Source organism: Rhopalosiphum padi, chromosome 4 (genome assembly GCF_020882245.1).
Source record: "Rhopalosiphum padi isolate XX-2018 chromosome 4, ASM2088224v1, whole genome shotgun sequence".
Classification (NCBI taxonomy): Eukaryota; Metazoa; Arthropoda; class Insecta; order Hemiptera; family Aphididae; genus Rhopalosiphum; species Rhopalosiphum padi.
Window position 1 is genome coordinate 34,444,244 of NC_083600.1, and position 25,570 is coordinate 34,469,813.

Sequence of the window (25,570 nt, forward strand, 5' to 3'; positions counted from 1 at the left end):
TGCCGAACTATCGTGATTCGGCTGGTACCGATCATTAACATCGATGTCAAACTATGCTACTCCGTCCCCAACATAAAAGACTGAATACCTAGTGATAAGTTTAGTATAACTTACTGCAGGTCACAACTTACAATGGATGATTATTATGCTTTCGCACAATCGTATTCATCATGCCACATGGTTATTTCGATTTCGTACAGAATATCGATTGAAAATTATTTATTTAGGTTTATATTATATTACAGTTAAAACCTAAAATCCATAAAAACAAATTTTCATCAAAATTAGAATTAACCAGGGCCCTAAATGTTGAAACTAGTTAATAAAACATAATTCAAATATAATATAATACGGATAGATTCAATACATACTGCTTTTAAGGAGTTAAATATAGGCAAATTTCTATATACATACATGTGAATGTTTGCGTAGTATGTAATCATAATTCATTAGGGTATGTGCGCTGCAGTCATGGGCACCCAAAGGTAACATTTTAAAGGGGAAAAAATAAAAAATCTTAAATTAAAGCTAAATAAAATAAAGGTATAATGTTATTTCAACATAACATAAATATAAATACAACAAAACGGTCACCTCTAAGGAACGGTAGTTTTTCTTGGTCTCATCAAGTGTTATGTCATATATTGTCACCTCAATAGGACGGTCACCTTTAAATAGCAGTCATTATTTATGGTCCCTTCGGCCTCCATTAATTGGAAGCTTCACTATATACTATTATTTAAAGAATTAATATCTATGTTGGTACATTATAATTAATTAAAATACATTTTAATAAGTAAAGTAAAAAGATAGAAAATAAAATATATTCAAATGAATCAAATATATTATTTAGTATTGATAAATAAGAACTGTACATTTATTTGTTTCATTAATTTCATTCTAATGCAGTTAAAAAATGTATATTATTATGATGTCCAAGTCATTTGGTAAAATATTATGGTAATTTTTATTAAATTTTAAGTTAATATTATTTTTCCAGCAGGAGGGTAGGTACCCAGTCTTGCCCCCCCCCCATAGGTGACCATGGCTATAGTAGTGTAAAAGAAATTGTGGGTCACTATCACACGTGCACTCATACGTAATAATGTCATTCATTAAATATATTAAGTAGACCTTAGTTAATTTGTTTAATGATTATTTGACAATTTTTTTTGTCAAACTTAATTATACAATGAAAATGACTTTCTAACATTTTTAAATAAATGTTTCAAATTCAATATTATTGTTTAAAAAAAAAAAAATTAAAAGGGTTTTAATTTAATAAATAAATTTCAAAGTTGTTTTCAGAAGTGTTGTTTGACAACTATTATAGTGGGTACAATCGGTATAAGCAGAGTATAAAATTATACTATACTATAAATAGGTATAAAATCCAATAGCGATAAAATTCCTTGAAAAGTAAAAGGGATACAAGCTGTAGGTGAGCATAGAATAATTTTTTACGTTTTAACTAGCGTAATGATTTACTATCATAAACAATTTGAATAAATTAATGTAATTGATAAAATAGTTCTCAATAAAACTTAAATAAAGTAATATAATAAAATGGAACTCTTTATTATACAAATTAACATTTATGCTGAAAAGTATTTCTGTTAATAATATACAATCACCTATTTCAAATTAGTAATATAATATTTATTAATTTAGTAATATTTGTTGTATTTATTACTAAATATAATTTGATGGTATATTTATTTGAAGTTCACTATTTGTTAAACTAATTTAATCATGACATTTATAACAATTTGTTTTAAATAGGTATTTACACTAAAGAGCCACATAATTTAATTTTTATTTGGTGGTACCCAAGCTTGAATTTTTGGTGGCATTGTACTGTATGGTACATATTCGCGTTCAGTACCAGTTTCGTTTTCTGTATGTTTAGCCATCCATTTATATTTAGGTCTGTTTGGATCCTGAAACATACATGAATAAAAATAAATTATATTTATTCATAAAGAACTTATACGCATACTAATAGAATATAAATTAATGTATTAGTTTTATATTGTATTATTTGCATTATATGAAAAATAAATATATGGCTTGAACCAAAAAACTATAGTATCTGTAAAAAAATAATGTTAACAATATTTTTTTTAATTTTATCAATGAATCGACACTATTTGGCTTTTTAAACAATAATAATCTAATTGGTGTAAAGGAGCTAATACATTTTCTGATCATATTAAAATTGTATTATGATTTATGGGTAATAACTTGTAATAATGAGTAGTAATAGCCAATAGACAAATCATAGAGAGGAAAAATAGGATAATCAAAAATACTTAACTTTTATGTTAGATTCAAAGATTTGTTTTTTAATTATTTTACTATTTGTTTATGTAGAATAATATTGTTCAAGGTTAACTGATCCTATCTTGAAAAAATGTTGTTTTCAACTTAAGTTACATTAAAAAAATTGACCAAGGACAATATATATAATTTTTTTCATTAAATTCATTAATGTAAAAATTAAATCTTTAAAAATGTTATAGACATTTTTTATTGAGTTTTACTTTATAATTTTTAATATTTTATTCTGGATTTCAAAATATTTATAAAAATCATTAGAACCCCTTATAAATAAATCAAATTCCATTAACTTTAAAGTCTTATAATTTATAATATTATAAAATCAATGAGTATACATTTTTTTGTAAGAGGACACTATACCCACATGTTTTGTCACTTGTTTCTGTCTTACTCATGCAAGACATTTCAAAAACTGTTTTGTGCGATAGAGAACTATTTAGGCTGTAGTGATAGTTAAGACTTCAAATTAATAAACAATATGGTTTTTTACGAATGAAAAATCATTTATATTTTTTTGATATCACTTATACAAAAAAATTCTCATTGTTTCAAAGTCAATTATTTTTGAAATTGAATAACTTTTTTTGTAATTCCAATATTGAAAAAATAAAAATTATACCTATTTCACAGCAAAAGTTTTCCTTCTTATCTGGTGAAAATGTCGTTTCTTAGTTAAACCATTGATTATAGAATAATTATTCTATAATCAATGGTTAAACTAAAGCCTTCTTGGTTCTTTTACATGCAAAACAGTTTTTGCTATGTTCTAAATTTGTAAGACAGAGACAACAAATGCAGGCGTGCTCTAAAATATTGTTTCTTATACTTGTACCTAATTATGTATATTATGATTTGATTTTATGTATCATAGTTTTTATTGTAAGTTAACAATTTTTAATATAATAGTTAAGATATTTTTATTCGTTTACAGTGGATTCCGCTTAATGCGAGCAGCACGTTGGGACCAGCTCTGTTTGCCCACATTAAGCGGTTGCCCATAAAAACTGAAATTAGTTGTATTAATTATTTGTATTGGGACCAGACCATTTTGTCCATATTAACCGGTGCCAACATTAGGCGGAATCCACTGTATATAAAAGAAACAGGAATAATTAATTTCAGTTATAATATTTTATGATTTTGTAATAATTTCTCAGTTTATTTTTATAAACATATAAATTATTATAAAAAAATAATTTATTTTATTTTAGAACAGTTCATTTTTACTATTTTAAGTAGGTAATTAATTATAATTACATTATGTGGGAGAAGGTCCGTTTTGTAATGGATCCAACCATACCATTCAGCAGGAATTTGACTAGCATCATAATTCAAAAAAACTTTTTCATTGTACTCTACCCAACGATTACGTCCTGAAATATGTTAACAGAATTAAACAAAATGCTCACAAAAAAAAAAAAAATGTTATCAATTGATAGAAAGTTACCATAAAAATATAGATTGTTTTCATAATAACGATTGCCCATTTCATCAGTACCAACTAATGTACCAATTTTCAATTCATCGTGTCTGTAAAAAAAAAAATATATATATTAAATTAATAACTAATTGTAATGTAAATACAAAACATTATGCAATACAAATAATGGTGAGTATTTAAAAATTACAGTAATTGTAGTTTTCATCTATTTCCTTTATAGAATAATTACAAGTGTTTTTAACTTTGAGTTTTTAACATATTCTTATTACAATTTAATATTAATTATAATTATTTCTTTCGAAGGGTTTAGGTATCTAATGAATATATTTTATCAACATGTCATTCTGTTTAATAATTATATTATTAAACAATATTCATGATTCATTATATTTACTAAATGCTAATAAGTGTTACTAAATACAGCTGTAACCTAACATGTATGCCATAAGTATATGAATGTTTATGAATTAGTTTTTGTTTGATTATATAATTATATAGCTATAATAAATAAAAATAACTTGAAGAATTACTTCCAATTAGAGCAATATTTATGATAAAAATAGTGTATTGTACAAAAGTAACTTATGCACATATGGCACATTTATTATAATACTAATTTTACTTAATAATCACCTATACTATTAGAGTTGGGTATCACTTTCCTATAGCATGGATATACGGCGTAATGTTGCTGCATTCTAATGATAAACACGTATTCATTCATTTTTAAACCAATACAGTTAATTACTCGAGTATAATAAAAAAAAAAAACATTTTTACGCAATTTATATGTATATCATAAGATTTGTTTAGATGAAACAACCAAAAATCAAACAGAGAATCCATATTTTTTTAAAGTAAAAAACATACCTGAACAATTTTTTGAAGGCGTTTAATGGTCCACCGTTGGCTTTGATTATGTTCAAGCCAGTGACAAATTTATTAAAAGGAAAAATTTTATTCATTTTGAAAAAAATCAAACCATAAGCGAACTTAAAAAAAATAAAATATTGTCAATGGACTTGACTTTAAAAACTGTTATCTCGGGAGCTGTTATCAATGTCAAGCAATCAGATGTTTATTTCTTACTTTTTAAATAATTATTTTAATGCTTTGCTAAGTATAATATTTCGTTTTTTGTATGTTAGCATTAATAAATTTAAAAATCAAATCAACTGTATTATAATAACGATTGTCATAAAATATTAACTTTATAAATTGCCATTGATAATTAATTATTTTAGTTAACGTTTATGGATAGTATAAACAGTTTCTAAAGTTTCTGGTAGATGGCGGTGCTGCTACGTAAATCGTTGGATAATAATTTTATAATATTTAAATATTAAAATTCAGTAACTAGTTATTACCCACTGGCCACTAGTACCTCTTGGTTTTATAAGTAAAGCTGTTTTGGATTTGAATTAATTTTTAAAAATAATTAGGTTCTGATTTTGTTATTTATAAAAAAATACAAATTATAAGTTCAGGTTCAAGTGACACATAGTAGGTAATTAATTACTTTGTTAAAAGAAATATATATATTTTTAATTTAAAATATTTCTATACCACTTACGAGCTACATATACTATAATATAATAAGTATTGTCCAGTTTAGAATTACAAAAAATATATTTTATGGAGCAGTTAGTGCATAGATTATATGACACGAAATAATTTAATTATATTAAAATTGTTGGTTAAAAAAAATTATCATAGTATAGGTATCTATATAGACTATAATCTAAATATATCTAAATAATAATAATAATATATTTATATCTAAATTTGTTACTATGTAAACTATTTATTTTTACTAATGATTCTAAGATGTATATTTATTGCTATCAACAATAATTTTTATATTTGTTAATAAATATATTTTTAATAAAATATTTTCATATTATTTCAGTATTTATATATTCTTTTAGTTGGTAGTTGGTAATTATTTAGTAGTTACCATTACATTTTTTTTGTGTGTGTGTGTGTGTATAGATAATATACTGTTATGCTTTGTTTTCTATTAATCTATTCTGAACAATTTTATAAACTGATTCAAAATATAAAAGAAAGTGATTATTATGTTTTTTCTTCGTGTTTTTCGCACTTTATTGTTAAAAATGATATTCAAAAGTTATTTGAGACGAAAAATCTATGCATTGGAAAAACTAAAAGGAAAGAAACCAAAATATTCAATCTTCGATCGTGTCATCAACGTTTTGCTTAAGTTATTATTTGTTATTGTTTTTATTTTATTGATATCACCACTGAATAATTTGTTGTTTACTTGTTTAGTTTATTGTGGTGTATTTGGATGGATAAATGGCTTGGTGTGAATAAAGAAAACAAGAGAATGATTAAATGGGCCAAAATTAAGAAAATTTTAGAAACTAATGGGACGTTTGCCAACTTTCTTTTAAAATCTTTATTAGGATTTATGAGTAAATCACTTTGATATAATTATTAAATCATATATAATTGTATACAATACATAATATATTATTATAATTAACGATTTTACTGATAGTAGATATAGTTAATTTTATATTAAATGTTCAATTTACTACCATGTTTATTCTGGTCTGAATATACTATTGTTCAAGCAGATTGTACATTTTAGGTGGCATTGTATTAACTATGGGAATGTTCATGTTTCTGTTACTGCAATTAAATTATTCGTACACTAAGGCCACAGTAATAAGTTCAACAATTGGGAGTGTACTAACGTTAGGATTGGCTTTTTCTCCGATTTGCAGGTGCGTTTGGTACTTCTAAAATGTATAATAATTAATAAGTTCCTAATAACTATAAATCGTTAATTTGCAGTGGAGTTAGCAATCAATATTTTTTACGTATCTAATCCAAGATAAAATGTATCAAAAATTATGGTTATATTTTTTAATCCATTTAGGTGTATTTTTATGATGGTCTTGCCGCAATTATTTTCCGATAAGGGTCGACACGCGCTACTCATGTATGCGTTCATTTTATCGTTTTCTGGACCTTCCAAGACTACATTACACAACACCGGAGTCTTATCGGAATCGCTCACTTGCTTGCAGGTGTGAATCGCTAGTACAAAAATAATTTCGATCAATAACAATTTGTTAATGCTTCCAAACTGAATATTTCAGGACGAAATAAAATCGGCCATAAGACAAATCGTTGACATAATAAAAAAGCCATTACTGGCCGTCCGATCTTCTATAACACGCATAAAGGCAGACCTAGCCGTAATAATCAATAAAATGAAAAAAGGAATGTTGGCCGTCAAGAAAACCGTGACCGAGTTAGGTGAGGAGATTATAAATTTGGATATCACGATTTGAGAGTAGTACACACAAAGACTATCGTTATTATATTAGTATATTACATCGTATATAAAAATGCTCTTAATATTTTTCGCAAATTTTCCCGTCATCAGTATCTAATTAAACTTGATAAAATTAGTTACCTACCTGCAAAGGTTAGATTTAACTTAAACGTTTTAAGAGGTTATACCTTACACTCACAGGATAAAAATACACATTTTGTATGATTTGTATATGTCTTCTCCTATGTAGTAAGAACAATTAAGTCAGCGTACGAATGGCTGTACAGCGTAATGAACATTTGTAATAAAAAAGTCGGCACGCCGTATCAGAGGTGCACGAAAATGTTCGATAACGCTTTAGACGAGTGTAAGGTAAATAGTTATAAGTGGTTTAGAAATATTTCGTATTTCCATCACTGTGGCACTGCATAACAACAATTAATGAAAAATAACCAATACGAGTTTCACGCAGGTGACAGTGTCGCCTACTTTCGATTGGATGTGTTCGATATCGTACGTTATTTCAAACGTATGCTACACGGTTAAGTTTCTGGACAGCCTTTGTGAATTTTTCGAATTCATAAACGAATCTATTTTCGGAGCGATTCAAAACAGTAAGCTTTAAAAGACTTTAACACGAACACCGGTTTTCTATATATCTACCGCCATTAACGAGAAATTATTATCCAAATATTAAACACTACGGTTTTCAGGTTTGAAGAGTTACGTGCGACACATGAAGAACATGTTTTACGTATCTATCGAGTTCAAACATTCGTTTGCATTTGAGTCGACGCCGAGCAAACTGACTAGCGATATTATTCGCGGTATCATAACCGAAATCAAGTACAAGATCGAAAATGTCGTAATGTTGTTTGACTGGGCTGGATCGATTTTTTCGTTCTTCTTCCTGTACGTGTTTGTGAGGTGAGTATTTTTGAACTCAGTGGTCCTATAAAATATGTATCACTTGAAATGTTTTGGTCGCAGGGTGTTGCGATACAGACAGAAGTATTTAACGGTTGATTCGTTTGATAACAAATATTTGACAACGGAGTTATACGAGCTAGACGAACGGAAACAGATCCTCGATCGACCGACGATCATGCCGCTGACTAGAGTCGAAAAAAATAAATTCATAGAAGTACCTACTAATAATAACTACAGTATTAGGTTTCTATTTTCTATTTACATATGGTGAAATGGAAAAAATAGCTGACAGATTTAATTAATTATCCATCACATGTGATGTTTTCTGTTTAAAACGTTTTTTTGCTTAATATATAATCGCTAATAATAAATTAATATACCTAACCGTTATACATAATCAAAAAAGTTTAAAATATTAATTTTATCAAAAGTCATTACATATACAGTACCTACAATATATAATTTAATATAAATGACATATTATGTATTTTCGTAAATGCTAACATCAACGCGAAACACGTGTTATAAAATTATAATTTTATATAATGTAAAACACTTAACTAATTGAATTGCCAACTACCTTTTTATATAGTTTACAGTGTAAACTTTACACCATCAATATTTAATTATAATTCTTTCTTTAATATTATGATTTTAGTAATTGACATTCAAATAATAACAACTACGAATATTTAGTTAGGGAACGGATTTATATGTACACAATGTCACAGTGCGTATTTGTATTAAAATAAGATATTTAAAGTTTGATAAGAAATGTTTACGATTTAAATTAGTCTTATATTTAAATGACACAGATTTTATTTTACATTATATAAATATTTTCGTATAATTACATATTTTACATATTTCACCGGTTTATGAATATTTTGAAATATATTTTGGTATTTTACCATTTATACGTTTTTAAACCATATCGCAGTGGACGAAAAATTTATATTTTATAAATAAATTTTATTTGCATATTTATGCACGTATTGTTGTATTTTAAATACATATAAATAAATTCCCTAAATATAATATTCAAAATTGCATAATATTCTTAAATATTTAAACAGTGAATGTATAATATTTTATGTTTAAATACTGTTTAAAAAAATGGATTACATATTTATTTTTGTATTTATTGCATGGTGTATATTTTGCGAATTCTTAGTTGTATTCAATAATATATATATATATATAAAACTTACAAATATCCTGTTTGACAAATTAATATTTGTATCGGTATACATTTGTTGAACGCACTAGTAATTCAATTTAATGTTTTTTGTTGTCAACATTGTAAATTAGCGAACATCTGCTCGTTTGATACCAAAAGAAAGAAAAGCGTTGTTCCGGTCATTGGCCATACTATTACTGGCAACTTTTAAGATACTCATACAAATGGCGGTGGATTACAGTCTTTATTGGATATTGATCACTGTCAGAAAATATGGGCGACTGTCGTCACAACTTGACCGTAAAAACAATAAGGCCGTTGTATGAACTGTGCAAGTTATTAATTTCTCATATATATCATATACATTTCGTAGCGCCAAGAATGGTCGATGTGAACATCGACGGCGACGGAATACTAGCAGATCTGTATAAAACTATAATTCAAACGTTTAAGCCGGTGGCGAATGAAATGAACATGGATACAATGAGTTGTTTGCCGAATCCATGGCCGCCAAATTACGATTGTTATAGACGGATAAGTAAATACAATACGTATAATCACCTTAAAAATGAAAATCAATGAAATTATTGTCTGTACTATAATCGACAAAGAGCGTAGAATCAATAAAAACAGATATTGTGTCTATATATACTATGTTATATATAATGAATGAGTTTCGCCCCCAGCACCCCCTACATAACAATTTTACAAATTTATTATAGCATTTATTACATAAGATGTTTATAAAAACTTCAACATTATTTATTTAACGGCGTATACATATATAACCTGTTATCGTTGTCGTTATAAAATATTAATGTATAGCTCAATTATTATATTCTAATTTTATTACAAATTTACAACACAAAAATTAATACATGAACCTTAAACGTTCACATAACACTTATAGTTATCGGATATTCTGTTTAGGAATTGCGTAGTACATCTTATAATTTTCTCTAATAAATAACCCAAAATTTGTTGAAAAACTTAAAAAATGTAGGGGGGCAAGCCCTCCATTCGCGGTCGTATTGAAGAATTTATTTTCATTTTCTATAGTTGTTGTGTTGACTTTGACGTGGTTTTTGGCCATCATGCAACCGTACGGTTTGCGGTTTCGGTCTTACGTTATGGGATACTATCATCCAGACGTGGCTAGAACAAGAGCGGTGTGGTTGCATAACCACATAATTCGCCGGAGAATCAATTTTGTCAAATTTGCAAGGCGATTTTTGCGCAGGAAATTCGGCCTAGGCGGCGGAGAAAGCACTACACAAGACACTTCCTTTTTGGATTTAATATATTCTAAGTCAGTGTTTAAATTAAATTCTAGTATCATACCTTCAACCAACCAAGCATTACTTTACAAAATATAATTTTAATATCATTATAACATAAATTTATAATTTTTTTTAACTATGCTTCAATCTTCCATAGTATACCTATACATTTTATATAAATCTTTAAATAAAGAGTTTTAATACTAAGTTTGATAAATATTATATTTTTTACATGTTATTATATTATTTAACAGAAGATATTCTTAAAGGTATCCGATCTTGGATCGTATCTGGAGTCGTAAAAAGCAGATAGTATGTCTCATTTGTGGTTACAAAGCAAAGAAAATAGACTTAAAATCGGGTGAAATAGTTTCGTGTGACAATGGTAACTGCAAAGGTGTATATTGTTCAAAATGTTTCACGGACATTGATAACAAATGCACTTTGTGCAGTAATCCTATTAACTATGGAGACATAACAGACATTAGTGAAGAAAAGTATGCGTTTTAACTTTTAACTCATAATACCGCGACACTATTAAACATAGCAAATATACGGTTTTTTTGCAGAGATAGTTCTTCGGATGCAATAGAGACGAACGTTTCAAAATTATCAGTGCACATAAAACCAGCGAAGAAGTTTAGAAAACGAAGACGTGTACTTAAATGGGCTAAAACAAAAGCGACTTCAGTTTTTCGTAAAGTTAGCACCGAAGATGAAGGAAATGACGGCGATGAAAGTTAGTATAATAATATATTCAGATCTTAGAAAGTTCTTAAACAAAATATTGAAATCAAATTTAATAAAAAAAAAAATAGACTCAGTTCCCTAAAAATTAATTTGTTTATTAATAAATTCATTAGAAAATAATAACTTGTAAATTCTCAGTTTTATTTTTTTAATTAACAATTTTGTTCTTGCCTTAACGAATATATTAAATATTATAAAACTAGAACTAATTGGTACTATGCTAATATATAATATTAATATATTCTACAATTGACTACCTACTAATAACTAGGATTCTGTTTAAACAATAATTGTAATTGAAAATAATATTTACACAATAATAAGGATATTATTAGCGTTAAGCAATTTGAAATAATTTAATTATTATAATTTATTAATATTAAAATAACAAATTTTGAACGTATATTATATTAATTTATATAATCTTTTACATTAGTATTATTGAAACATATGCACAAAAATAATAAGCTTTAACAATTAAGTTTTAGTTGATCAAAAACATTAATATAATTAAAAATAAGTTGATTCAATCATGATATAAACTTAATTAATTTCCTTTCGTACATTTTGAACTAATGAACCAGCTGATTTTAACTCATTCGTTCCGAGGTCTGATTATTATATTGGTTGGTAGAATTACTGTTGGAGCAAATTACTTATTAACTGTTGTGTGATTTTAATGTAAAGGTTCAATAAGCGAATGTTCAAAAAGTACATGTAGCACTGTGTCCAACTCCTATGAAAACGATCCTAACTACGAAAACTCGGATTTGAAATACAGGACATTAATTGTAGAGAGTCAAGACGGTATCCGAAGAAATTCGTCGATTTAATTATAATAATGTTTAAATTTATTGTATTAGTGTTAGAGCCTTGTTATAGCTGTTCCATTGGCTTGTGGTTAATTATCATTTTTTTTAATTATTACATGTTTTTCAAAAACATTTTATTTAATTTTTATTATTTTTATAATTATTATTGAAATTATTAAACTTACACTAATTTGCTTATGTTTGGCGAATAACATAACTTTTCTATTACATCTTCGTCCGAACCAAGAAGTCGTCACGAAGGTGTTATGGTGTCATACTATTTGTAGAGCTACTCGTGTGTATGCATTCCGTGAGAATATATTATTTATTGGATCTAGGATAGCCGTATGTTCGACATATTGCTCATTTTTCATCAGATGTACACGAGTGTACAATTTTATAATAGGAAATATTATAATGGATAATTCAACCAGAATATTAATACACAATATATTATAATAATATACTATAAGATGTTAGACGGAGTATGTACAACGTAATTTGTTTTATGTCTGCACACATTTCTGGTTAATAGTATTAAAATAATTACCTACTAGTAATTATATGCGGTACAGTGTACTTGCGTGTTATTATATAGGTAATAGTTTCCTATATCAGTAATATTGAGGCAGTTATTTAAATTATAAAGCGTTTATGTGTTCTGCGATGAAATAGCAAATTGATTATTTAAGTATCGTACTGATATTATGTATGCTATTTATCCACTTGAGTTCTATAAAATATGTATTCAAACATAAATAATAACCACGAAGCGCATATACCGTAACCGAGAAATATTAATGCTGGATAGATTTCCTTCATGGATACGCTGTCGAAGCGTATTGCACCCGAGTTTGACGAAACACACTTTTGTTTTTGTGGCATTATGTTCTTGGTAATTCGATATTTTAAACCGATTTCATATTGTTGTATCATCCTAAAACGGTAATTATGCTATTGTAAATATACAGTATAACCATAATTGTGTGTATATACAGAGCGATTCTTTTATCATTAAACAATAAACACTCATTATTTCAAAAAGTGTTGATTTTTTCAATTTTTTTTTTCGAAATTTTTAGTTTCATGCCTGCTTTTCTAAAACTAATTACTATATAACATTTTTATTTTTTTCACTTTTATATTTAATTGTGAAATCGCTATTAACTTTTGATTTTCAAAATATGGCGAACTATATTTAAAAAGTCATCAAATAATAGCGCTATTTTTTTTTGAATTTTAACGTTAAAATTATTATTTTTAATTTAACTGTTAGTAAGTAACTAAAAATTGAGTGGTTCGAGGGTTTTAGGTGTTCGTCTTACATGTTATTGCGGCTGTGAGGCGTTGGTTACTACAGGTATATAATTTATCACTGCGTCGATAGACGATAACAAGTTTATTACATATGAAATTATGTACCTCTTATTATCTATTAAAGTATTAACCATGTTACTACTGCATATTGGTCTTCAGAAACAAGAAGTATTAAAGAAACCGTAAACTATCCAACTTTGAAAATCTATATTTCGCTAAAAAATTAACAAAAAATAATAACTTGAACGTTCATGAAAAGAAAACCCTATTAATTTAGTTAAATCTAGGTTGCCATTTAAAAATCTAAAGTTGATAGTGGTTTCACAATTAAATAAAAGGATGAAAAAAATTTCATTTAGTTTTAAAACAAAATGAAACAAAATATTTTGAAAAAAAAAATGAAAAAAGTCAATACTTGACGGTATGATGAGTGTTTAATGATAAAAGAATGAAAATAATACCTTTTACTGTTAAGGTCTTGTTTTGTTATTGAATTCATTTTAAGTTTAAAAATATAAATTTATTAAACAGGTAAGCCTTTAGTACTTGATAAATACCTACTTTTGTTTAAATACGTCTTTGTATCCTGATTTTTTTACAATGTATAAGGTAAGAAGTGGTATTTTATATAACTCCGTTTCAGATAAACTGCATTTTTCATGTTCTTGCCATGTCTTAGCTATTAAATGATATGCCAACGAGATTTCCACCTAAAAATTACTTTTATATTACATTTAATATTTTTAATAAAATTTGTTAAAATGTTGATAAAAATTATTATAATTATTTTAGTGTTAAAACTGATAACCATCGATACTTTTCAAGTAGAGTAGAAGATTGTTGACAACTACTGAGGAGGTAAATTTAGTATTTATTACAAAATAATGATTTAAAAAATTATATTTTACTTTAGTACGTTTAATGCATTCAAATATTTAAATATTTCTGATTTTATTGAAACGTTTGATGAAATGAATAGTTTAATAAGGTATTAGAGATTGTATTTAGTAAATACAAATGTTTCAAATATATGCAACGTATATGCAACGATTTTAAATCAGAATTAGAAATAACACAGAATCATTAAAACGCTATACATTGTGAGGTAAGACCGAAAAGAGGTTTAATAAATATAATAAGTGAATTTGAAAATTGGGTTTTTGGAGTGGTGTGAGATAATGACTACCGAAAATAAAATAAAAAATAAACAGTGAAAAACTTTAGTAACTATGAAGTCACCAACTGAGTAGTAGTAGTAGTAGACTGTTGTGTATATACGATTAAATTAAGTCCAATCAAGATACAGTCACAAGTAGTTGGAGTACCATTATTTTTTAAAATTGGACTAACATAATATATATTACACCATTAACTTCAACTAAATTACTGTTGCTTTCACTTCCCAAATCACAAGGGGTACTATACGTATATTGTAACGATTGCCGTCTATCGACATCGTAAATCGCTCTTTAGGTAGGACACGGCTAATATGCCGATTGTAAGAAATTATGAACGGGACCGACTGCTGACTTATGGTTTTACAGTAACGGTTGTGGTATAATATAATAATGACCGATGACCGATGTATACTTGGCGGAAGTGTGCGAAACGAACAGAAATACGACAGTTGATGAAGACTTTGCGACGATCAGCACGGCCATCAGCGAACACCCGCAATCACTACGCCACACTATACCCGAATTGGTAACCCTGCTCGTATTATATTTATATATTATCAGTCTTTGCATATTTCGTTAATTTACGATATTAATATATACCAATAATCGAGTACTTTATTAAGACGGCCCTGAATTTTAGCGTTAATATTACACACCTGAGTACCTGACACCTAGGTCGAGTCATCGAGACCTTGTAAATATAAGCATAAACGTTGCTATAAAGAATACGTCAAATGGCAGCGACCGGTGAAGTGGGGACATTACACTATAACTCACCAAATACGAATGAAATTCATTTCGAACCCGTTCCACGCCTATCTCCGGACTCGTAAACGCCCTGGTACCTTGTGGTTTCATCTTTTCGAGATAGATTTTCTTAATATTTTTATCGACTGTTTCCTGTAATGAAATATGTGTAATCGTGTAGATCGTATTTATTTGAGTGAATGCATTTATATTAAAACACTTAAATCATAAATTTCAATTCAAATCGCCAATATTATTAAATTTGCGTTTAATTTTAACCAGTGAAGTATATTATTCTGGAATTACAAGTCCTCATACATAATATATTAATACATGGCGTATAGTCAACAGTCTGCTTAGAGAATATATAATATATATATATAAAAAAACATTAAGGTCTTTTAAAGAAACTTCTATCTGATCAAACGAAAGGCTTGGGATATCCAGTATAGGTACCCCCGCAAGTAAAAACATTAATTATTAGTAGTTTAAAAGCACTTAACTCCGTGTATACGTCAAATAAACTTAAACCAAAAAGAGCGAATTTTATGTCGTCATAAAACTATATTATGCGTGCGGAGAATGATAAATATAAATATACGTTGGTGGCCAGGGCTTTTTTTGCTTCTGAATCACTGAAGCATGTAATTATTTATCGTTTTTAATATGAAAATAAAAAAAAAAAATCGCGATTTCTATTTTTTCCTTTTAACAGATTTCCTCACACTTAATTTTTTCTAGTCTTCGCGTATCATAAAAATATGATTAATATCATATAAATGACGGTATATCGTTATAATAATCAATATTGAATTATTTGTATACATTGAAATATATATAATTGTGTTTGGTGTCCTGTGCGCTGAACGTAATCGGTTTTTCTGCCAAGTCGACGATGGTGTTAATCGTCCGGCTTGCCGACTGCAGCAGTACTACGATACAAGCCGCGTACGAGGTGAACAAGAACACTGCGCACAAGAACAGCGTGAACGTGGCTATTCGAGTCGGTATTGAGTGGTGGGCAGCCGCCACTGACAGACCTGCGAAAGATGAGTGTTGTGTAGCCTGTAGGTCAAATTAAAACACCACCATGGACTAGGGGCATATAATATTTTTTTTTACTCTGAAAATAACGGTCTATACTGTCATAGAGTTATCTGTGTCGTCGTTACTATCCTATATTATATTATAATACTTATTATTACTTTATGCTCATTATTTGTTTGTATTTATTTAGTATTCTTACTTATTAATATATAAAAGAAGACCGTGAAAATGAACTCACTATTTGTAGACAGTTTAAACACGAGATACCCAATTCACAATAATGCGTGATCATATTTTTTAAAAATAAATTTAAAATAAAAAATCATGATATCAGAAACCTGACAGTAATATTGCGTAATTGTCTATATTAAACACTGTTTGATAATTAAAAGGTTGTTATTGAAATTAAATCAAACATAATATTATTAAAATACATTTCATTAGTATACCTGAAAAATATATTCAATAGTGTAATACAAACATGAGTTCGAAAAAAATTGGAATAAATCACGTTGATAAAAATGCACCTATAAGTTGGCACTTAATAAATTATATAAGAATGAATTAGAATACCTACTATAAATTTAACACTAAACATTTATTATTATTATTATTAGGTATCTATTAATTATTTTTAGAAAATTTTAGACATTTACTACTCTTGCATTTTACTTATCATATTTTGATTGGTTTTTTTGTTATTACTACGTTAGCATGATTGGTTTTTAAATGTTAATATTTTAATATATAAAATACTTAATTAATATCCACTTATTGAAACTACTTAAATGATTTTTAAATGTATTCATTTGATACTTTTAATATTGATAGGTACATTAAAAATTAAAAGTTGATAGTTATAAGAAAATATCAAAAAGAGTATAATTTTACGGAAAACTGCGAAGCGTCACTTGTTAAAATAATATTGCCTTGTGTATTATACTATTATTATTATTATTATTATGGGTCACGTACAAACTTTTGATTTGATTTTTATAAGTACCTTGTTGACAAATAGCGGCAAACACTAAGATGACCGTATCTAGTGCTATCGAGAATTTCATTTCTATGCCATGTAACCAATTGGATGTCCACGTGAGAAATATCAGAGCAACGGCAAATACTGACATGACGACAAACATCACTATCCAGAGGTTAGGTACGAATGGCAGAGTAAAAATGTTGTTGACACTGGACAGAGGTGGTTGTTTATAAATAGCGACCGTTCTGTAAACATAAAATAACTGCATTGTTTTTTTTCTCGCAAATATAACAATTATATAATTAAATCGGTTTAAACGAAATCAAAATAATTATGTGATATGATTTGTTAGCATTCATAGCAATATTATATTTGATTGGTCAAATATACTGTGTTAATAGCAGTAGACATTTTTAAACCTTTATTTTTTTTAAAGGTACATCAAAATACGGTAAGTGATGCTACTATAGTTAATTCTTCAATACGGCGATAATTTAAAAGAAAAAGTATAAGCAAGTTTTATACATTGAAATTTTATATTAAAATTGACTTTTTATTCATTATGTGTTTGAAGGTAAAAATAAAATGTCCGAAGACCATTTATATGTCAATATACAATGTACACTTACTATAATAGATAATCTCTTATGGCATTACACCGTCTTAAGATTACATACAATTATAATGACTATCGCAAAGTAAAAATCTAACTAAGAGATAACGTGTTCTTTTTTAAGCTCTTTTTACACCTTTTAACATATTATACTTAGGTGATGAATTTTGGAAAATCATTTTTTAGTGAGTCTCTGCATCATATAATAAAACTACTGACCAAATTGCATACTTATATTTTCAGTGATCCTCTCTAGGCGATGGCGAATCAATGAATCTGAACACGTTATTTTATATAATATTTGCAGATTTATAATTTTTATTAAGTAGTTTAGTTTTTATCTAGATAGAATAATTATAATTTTAAATGTTGAAAATGTTTACGTTTATAAATCAATAATATAGTAAATAAACAATAGACAAGGTTGTTAAATATAAAAAAACCCTCAAAGGTGAATGTCACTGTTGCAAAAACCAATTTATTTTTGTTTCAGATTAATGAATTAATTAATTCCTATTACAGTATTACATTGTCAATCATTACCGAGCTACGAATGTCCCGACGGTCAAATCACCAACATCCATTCGATCTGATCTCATTAAAGCACCAGCAGCCGTAAATTCAATTTCTTCTCTTTGCAGTTGTCCTATTAAACCGCTGTACGTCCCGTTACCGTAATTCCATCCATAATCGGAAGACACGGTCAAATTTAGCCTTTGAGCACAAACAACGTTAGGACTGATGATTTTCAGACGATAATTTAGTATAATAAATATTATACTAACGTGAAATTTAATTGTTCCGCTAACACTTTACAAATGGCATAATGCATATGGGCAAACGCATCTAAATTGTGAGTAAGTATAGGCTTATCCCAACCGAGGAAACTGTTCGGTTCTAGAATCTGATAAATACGCGTAGCATTAGAAAAGCACATTTTTTTTTTATCAATTTAAAGTCGCTAATATCGGTAAATGCAATATAAAGATTTAACCATTCGATCACTGTAGTAATCTAAATTATCCATTCACGTGTCACATAAGTACCACGATTTATGTAGCACCCAAATTATATTATAATATATTAACGTGTATCAACTATATGCCTATATGTAATATATTCACATGGAATTATACTTATGTGTACCTGTAGAAGGTATTTAAGCTAAAAATAAGGCAATGATTATGGTAAGTTTGTTATTATATAATATATTGTTGATTAAAACATTTCGCATAAGACTTACTACCGTAGACGCCGAAATGACGACACGCTTAAAGTTCGTACGATCGGAGAGTTTAATTTCCACTCGTTCCGGTGTCATCACACCGACTCGGGACACTTGAACTTCTTTGGCGACACTCAATCGAAAACCATCCCATATTTCCCAGACATTTCTATCAACCTCTATCAATAGATACACCCTCGAATCCGGCATCACGTACGATTGATCCATATGCGTTCTGAATGAGTGTAAAGCAATTTCTAGGGCGTCTGTTTTATTCGGATTTCCGTGACGATTAAAAAGTACCCAATCGTTTTGAAGGTCGAACAGTCGTCTATTTGATGCCTATATAATAATGTTTATAATACGAAATATTACAATATTATTCACAATATTATATAATGCAATTTGTTTAATTATTATTTTTATTATAATAATCAAGTGCAAAATGTTCATAACGAATAATTTACATTATATCGACATCTAGCTAACCAATGAATATGTAAATTTTATGTTATAATTGTTAAAAAATAATAGCTGTTATATAAGTTAAACCTGCTGAAGTACATTGAAAGCTTGATCACATGATAAGTCAACTAATATTCCAGATTTAAACCACGTGTTTTGCGTCTGATCTAAAATCGTCTGTATATTTTTTAAATCAAAATTTATCGATATATCTTCATTTGAGAATTTCATAAGAAATTCACTTTTTATTCCTAAATCAGATAAAAAAAAACAAAAATTGTTATTAATAAATTAAAATATATTTTAATATTAATAGGCACACTTATTGGTATAGTTTATAAACCGTTAAATAATTTTGACATAGATTCGTAGTGATCATTTATTATATTATAATAATTTTATTTTATTAAACATAGATATAATTTTAATATTGAAAGTAATTACAATATTTTACTTGAATTTATTTTGATTATCATATTTATTTTAAATGTTCATTAATATTTTTTCCAGTGTCCATTTAATATATAATATGATTGTAATTATCGTGTAAGTCGTAAGAACTTATCTATGACAAATATATGGGGTTTTGGAAATTTAATATATTTTCATGGATCGTATAATATAAAATATATTATAATTATAAATTATAAATTTATAATTGACTATTTTAATATTCTTCAATTGATACAATATCATATGAATATATGATATAATATATTTAGGTTATATGAATATAGTGTATTAATATTTATATATATTTTTATCTAAAATGTTACAGGCAGCTTAATAAATCATATTTTAACGTAATAGATTCTTAATAATATAAGATAATTTTTGTATACAATAAGGTGGCTTTACTTGTGTCCCAACATGTGGTAGTCCATACTGTATGTACGTTCATATTCTTAAACAAGTTTATTAAGCCATTTAATAAATTACTGTGATTATTATTGCCACAATTGATGAAACCAAATATTCTAAGAAATAATAAAATTTGCCACAGTATAAACATTTTTATTAGTTAATGTTATACAAATTTATAAAAAATTATATTTAAAAACGTTACATTTTGGTGTACAAAAGTTCTACACATAAATAAAGAATGAACATTAAATATTTGAATACTTATATAGACGGCGGTTGCGTGATAAATCTAACAGAATTAGTGATTTGTCTACTCACCATTTATCAAGTATTAAATGTGTTTGGATAGTAAATACCAATTCTACATATAGTAAAATGAAAGAGAATAATATTACTAATACGATATATTTTGTAAATAATAGTTATAATATACAAATTATATTTTACCAATACACATAATTTAAAATTTAAATAGGTTTTCAATTTCATTTTTATGCAAAGGTAAAAACGAATATTTTGTTTTATAAAATATATGAATGAAAAAAATGAAAGTAACTCGTTAAATGAATAATTGTGTAAATATTAAAACGTTTAACCTATTTTTAAAATATTATTAGATACTTTTGAACAATAATTCAAAGAATAATTTTTAAGTATTACTTTAATGCATGTTGTAAAGTAATTTATACTTTACCCAGTTATTTTAAAGATTGAATTTAAACATTTTAGTCACTTTAGTTTTATTCTTGGATATGTGTTAAACATACTCGTATAATCATTCAAATAGACCAAGTATTATTATTTAAATACTTCTATGAATAAAAGGTGATATATTAACAAAAATTATGCATTTACAATATAACAGGTTTTTAGTAGGTATTTGTAACTATGATGAAGTTGAAAGTTAATTAAATTGAATCGTTCTTAGATGTTGAAATACCAATAAGTGACTTAGAAACCAGATTTTATATACTTGTAGTGTTGATAAAGACGACAATTATGCAGAGAAAAATAAAAACAGAAGTAGAGAATATATAATAATATATAATTTCATATTTCATTTATTCCCTTAATATTTTAGTGATTTATTACTTTTTAGGGTCTATATAAAATAGTATTAGGTTAAGAAATAATAATGATAGGGTAGTAATTATTAACAAAAGTGATGTACATTATTTCGTTACTTTTTTGAGTTTTTTCAATAATATAATACTCCAAACTGAAAGAATCCACAGAAAAAAATTTAAGTAATTAACTTTTACCATAAATATTTTTGTTGAACCCAACCGTTTTGGGCCACTAACGTTGATACAAATCTTACTGCTAATATTTAATATAAATCCAATAAGTACCTCTTATTTATTTTGCTAAGTAACGCAGTAGTACTTAAAATGTATTTAATTAATACATAGTATACTTAATAAGTATATTATTATATCTAGTAAATATTATAGAATATATTTGTCAACATTTAAAGAAAAGCGCAAATTGTATTTACTACGCGCTATGGTGATATTATAGGTTATATAGCCTATGTAATTCAATAATAGTTTGTACTTTTCAATAAAATTTTCATAAAAATAATTTTTTAAAAAATCAAAATAATGCCTGCATAAAAAGTAATTCAATAACTTACCAACTAGGTTTTTGAAATAGTTCGTCAAAGATTTACCTTATATCTATTTAATATGAATAAAATAAATTATATAAAAGTGTGTAACATTTACATTGCTTGTAGTACTACCTCATATTTCTAAAAATGTCTATTTAATATATTTAATTCTTTAAGAAAAGCGTATTAATGAAATAATATTTTAAAAGATAGGTAAGGTACAAGGCAATTTTAATTTGATTATTTTTTTTTGTTAAATCAATTTTTGAATTTATTACAATAGCTGTCACTAGTTAATATTATTGTTGTTATATTAATCATCTTAATCACAACTTATAACCTTAATTGTAATATACATATGTTGTAACTTGAGAACTATCAAAATTAAATTTACTAAGATAACTGTAAAATTCATTATAAGGTTATTTATTATATATAGTTTTAGATTAGTATCCATGTAATCAGTGTGATTGAAGTTTTAAAATAAGCAATTAAATATAATATTATTTCTCAAAAATATTCATATAATGTATCTTACATAATAAAATTGTATTAAATTAATATATAACTTATAATAGAATATTTGTTTAAACTAAACAAAATGCGCACATGAAAATAAAAAAACATTGAGTATTTATTATATTTGCATTTAATATCATTGTTACAACAACTGGAATATTATACTAATATATTTACCAATATAAAATACATCACTATAACATACGATAAAAGAAAATGTTGTTAAACAAACGGATCAAACTGAATTAAAAAAATAATTTTAGTTTTTTTCCCTGTGATAAGCTTGGTCAAAATATTAATCGTAATAATACTATTAGATATTTTAAATATATTTAAGTAATTAGTCTATTAAAATTTAAAAGTGTCTACTTGGACGATTTTTTTTTTGGATCCGCGATTCATCCAGTTGTAATGTAATACTTCTAGTATAAAAATCACCAATGAAATGCAAATACCGTATCCGAATATTGCAAGTGTTAGATATGTTTCTTTAACGGAGACGCTGACGTATTGTTTTGCTCTACTGGACGATCCACAGGATGGCTTCGGAGGTATCCACTGGCTAGAGATTCGTTTACTCAGCCCGACTTCCATTTGTTGTATTAGTCTGGGCGTAGAACATATGTTATGGGAAGTTATACAGTTATAATGTTGGATTAAAAATTGTAACAATATTGGTTTTGTATGCATACTTTTGTTTGAATATGTCTTTGTGTCCAGACTTTTTAACTAAAGCTATTGATAAAAGTGGTATCTTGAAAAGTTGAATTTCGCCCAAGCCACATTTCTCCTCTTCGCGCCACTCTTTGCCGATTATCTTGTAGGCTGACATAACTTCTACCTAAAGTAAGAAATATATATATTATTTTTACAGTTCCATAATAGAATAAAAATTACAAAGACCAGAAATCCGTGAAATTCTGTTCGAATTCTTTCCATCCCTTCTGGTGCTCTAACGAACGCTTCATTACCACGAGGAACCATTTTTGTCTTATAAAGTTTCTTTAAATCGGAATCCTCGGTTTCCTAGAAATTATCTCATTACGACAGTTTGACATTTTTGAATAATTTATACACGAATATTATACATAATATACAATATTGTATTATTTGTATTAAACATTATTGAATTTAGGCGTAACAAATAATATCACGTGTTATTAGAATTTAAATTTAAAATCAAAAATTAAGAAAAAAAAATGAAACATCAAAGTTAAAATAGCATGTAGAGTATAATTATAGAGCAGGTAGGTTTTACATATATGCTATGTAAGAGTACCTATATTTAATTAACATAATACAAACATATTTTCTACAATAAAAATAGATACCATTCGTTTCTTTATTTCTAACTATCTTTTTAAATGACAATTTTAAATTGTTTTTAGCACTTCATTTCACGCATGAAATCGAAAAAGAATTTATTTATGTATTGAACGGAATACTGTATATTAATTATAAAATGTACCTAGTACATCAGTATGTAGAAGAAAATATTATAACGATTTAGTATATTTTATTAAACAATTACCTATACAATTATAATATAATAAATGTTTTGTACTCGCTTGGAATGAAAATGAAATTTCCACAAGTATAAAAATTTGAAAAGTTATGTAAAAAGTAACATTTAATGATTTATTTATATTATTTATACTAACTTCAAAATAAAGTTTTCCATATGGACTAATTTGAGCGCTAAATGTCATTGACGATTCTGCTATATTTTTAATAGATTTGATTGAGTTACTGTTTGATTGCACTAATGCAGCAATACTTGCAGAATACGACGTATATATGAAAAGTGATGTGAAAAATAGTACCAAGATGACGACACGTATAGATACCAAGGTTGAAGTTGAATTGAACCCTAAAAATATGATCACATAATTTTCTAAGGACATTTTATTAAACAGGTTTATTGTTATTATTAATTTATTTTTCTATTAGTATTAATACGGTAATTCAAACTAATTTTTCAAAACAAATCGTTATCTAACATAACCATTAGATAACTGGCACAATATTTATCTAAATAAGGTAATAGAAGATTAGTTTTAACATCACGTATGATTAAACTTACCTTGTTGACATATAGCACCGTGGACCAAGGTTACTATTTCTGGAACATTTAGTGTACTATATTTTTTTTCTTCGAAATAGTTATTCACGCGTATTAAAAAAATCAAAGTGAATACAAATACACAAAAAGTTGCACACACGCCTATCCAGACATCAGACGTGAATGGTAATAACAAAATATTATGTACACTAGACAATGAAGGCTGCCTAAAAATCGCTGTGGTTCTGTTCAAAAAAAAATAAATCGAATTTGCCGTCAAATTTGTAAATTTAAATATAATTTGCGATTACCGTAATGCAACTGTGCCAACTGTAAAATCGATTACTGACATTCTGTCTGGTCGAATAAAAACACCAGTCGCACTAAAATCAATTGCTTCTTTTTGTAAAAGTCCGGTTAAACCACCGAAAGAACCATTTCCCAGAGACCATCCGTAATCGTTGACAATGGTAAGTTCTATTCTTCAAAAATATTTTTAAATGATAAATTTCGTTGTTATCTGAATATAATAAAAGTATTAATTTTGTCTTCGATTTTCTTACTTAAAATTAAGTTGATTAGTTAATGTAACGATCATTTCATAATGCATATGAGCGAATACATCCAAGTCAGAAGTAATTTTTTTATCGAATCCAAAAAAATGATCTCTGTCGATTATCTGTAATGGAAAAAAAAGCACTTAAATATTTTATATCGTTTAATTAAAGACACTTTGATGGTTTATACGAACTACTGTTGTAGATTTCAATGTAGCACCGCGGAAATTCCCTTTCTCGTAATTTATTTCGTGTATTGTCAACCGGTTCGACGACGCCTTGCCAATTTTGAAAACTCTTATCGAGTCTGATTTACTAGCCCGAAAACCACTCCAAATC

At 26.9% G+C, this 25,570-nt stretch overlaps 3 protein-coding genes across 3 annotated transcripts; 1 reads left to right on the forward strand and 2 right to left on the reverse strand.

The window, feature by feature from the left end:
* Nucleotides 1-1,554: 1,554 nt before the first annotated feature.
* Nucleotides 1,555-4,824, reverse strand: LOC132930582 (probable NADH dehydrogenase [ubiquinone] 1 alpha subcomplex subunit 12). The gene is made up of 4 exons (XM_060996522.1): nucleotides 4,652-4,824; nucleotides 3,788-3,870; nucleotides 3,598-3,713; nucleotides 1,555-1,940 (listed from the first exon to the last, which is right to left on the reverse strand). The coding sequence occupies exons 1-4, from the start codon at nucleotides 4,744-4,746 to the stop codon at nucleotides 1,809-1,811; spliced, it is 426 nt and encodes a 141-aa protein (XP_060852505.1). The 5' UTR covers nucleotides 4,747-4,824; the 3' UTR covers nucleotides 1,555-1,808.
* Nucleotides 4,825-6,179: 1,355 nt separating this feature from the next.
* Nucleotides 6,180-12,064, forward strand: LOC132930751 (DC-STAMP domain-containing protein 2-like). The gene is made up of 14 exons (XM_060996784.1): nucleotides 6,180-6,219; nucleotides 6,399-6,534; nucleotides 6,690-6,840; nucleotides 6,913-7,072; nucleotides 7,342-7,463; nucleotides 7,564-7,705; nucleotides 7,805-8,018; nucleotides 8,082-8,235; nucleotides 9,333-9,501; nucleotides 9,575-9,739; nucleotides 10,261-10,510; nucleotides 10,751-10,978; nucleotides 11,051-11,220; nucleotides 11,919-12,064. The coding sequence occupies exons 1-14, from the start codon at nucleotides 6,216-6,218 to the stop codon at nucleotides 12,062-12,064; spliced, it is 2,211 nt and encodes a 736-aa protein (XP_060852767.1). The 5' UTR covers nucleotides 6,180-6,215.
* On the reverse strand, nucleotides 11,791-25,560 carry LOC132929996 (uncharacterized). Its single transcript, XM_060995654.1, has 18 exons — nucleotides 25,426-25,560; nucleotides 25,238-25,353; nucleotides 24,986-25,156; nucleotides 24,696-24,919; nucleotides 24,274-24,482; nucleotides 23,516-23,638; nucleotides 23,305-23,453; nucleotides 22,964-23,219; nucleotides 20,476-20,617; nucleotides 19,705-19,868; nucleotides 19,171-19,494; nucleotides 18,713-18,831; nucleotides 18,471-18,641; nucleotides 17,336-17,559; nucleotides 16,111-16,325; nucleotides 15,316-15,438; nucleotides 13,922-14,070; nucleotides 11,791-12,980 (listed from the first exon to the last, which is right to left on the reverse strand). The coding sequence occupies exons 2-18, from the start codon at nucleotides 25,282-25,284 to the stop codon at nucleotides 12,758-12,760; spliced, it is 3,033 nt and encodes a 1,010-aa protein (XP_060851637.1). The 5' UTR covers nucleotides 25,285-25,353; nucleotides 25,426-25,560; the 3' UTR covers nucleotides 11,791-12,757.
* Between the last annotated feature and the right edge of the window lie 10 nt (nucleotides 25,561-25,570).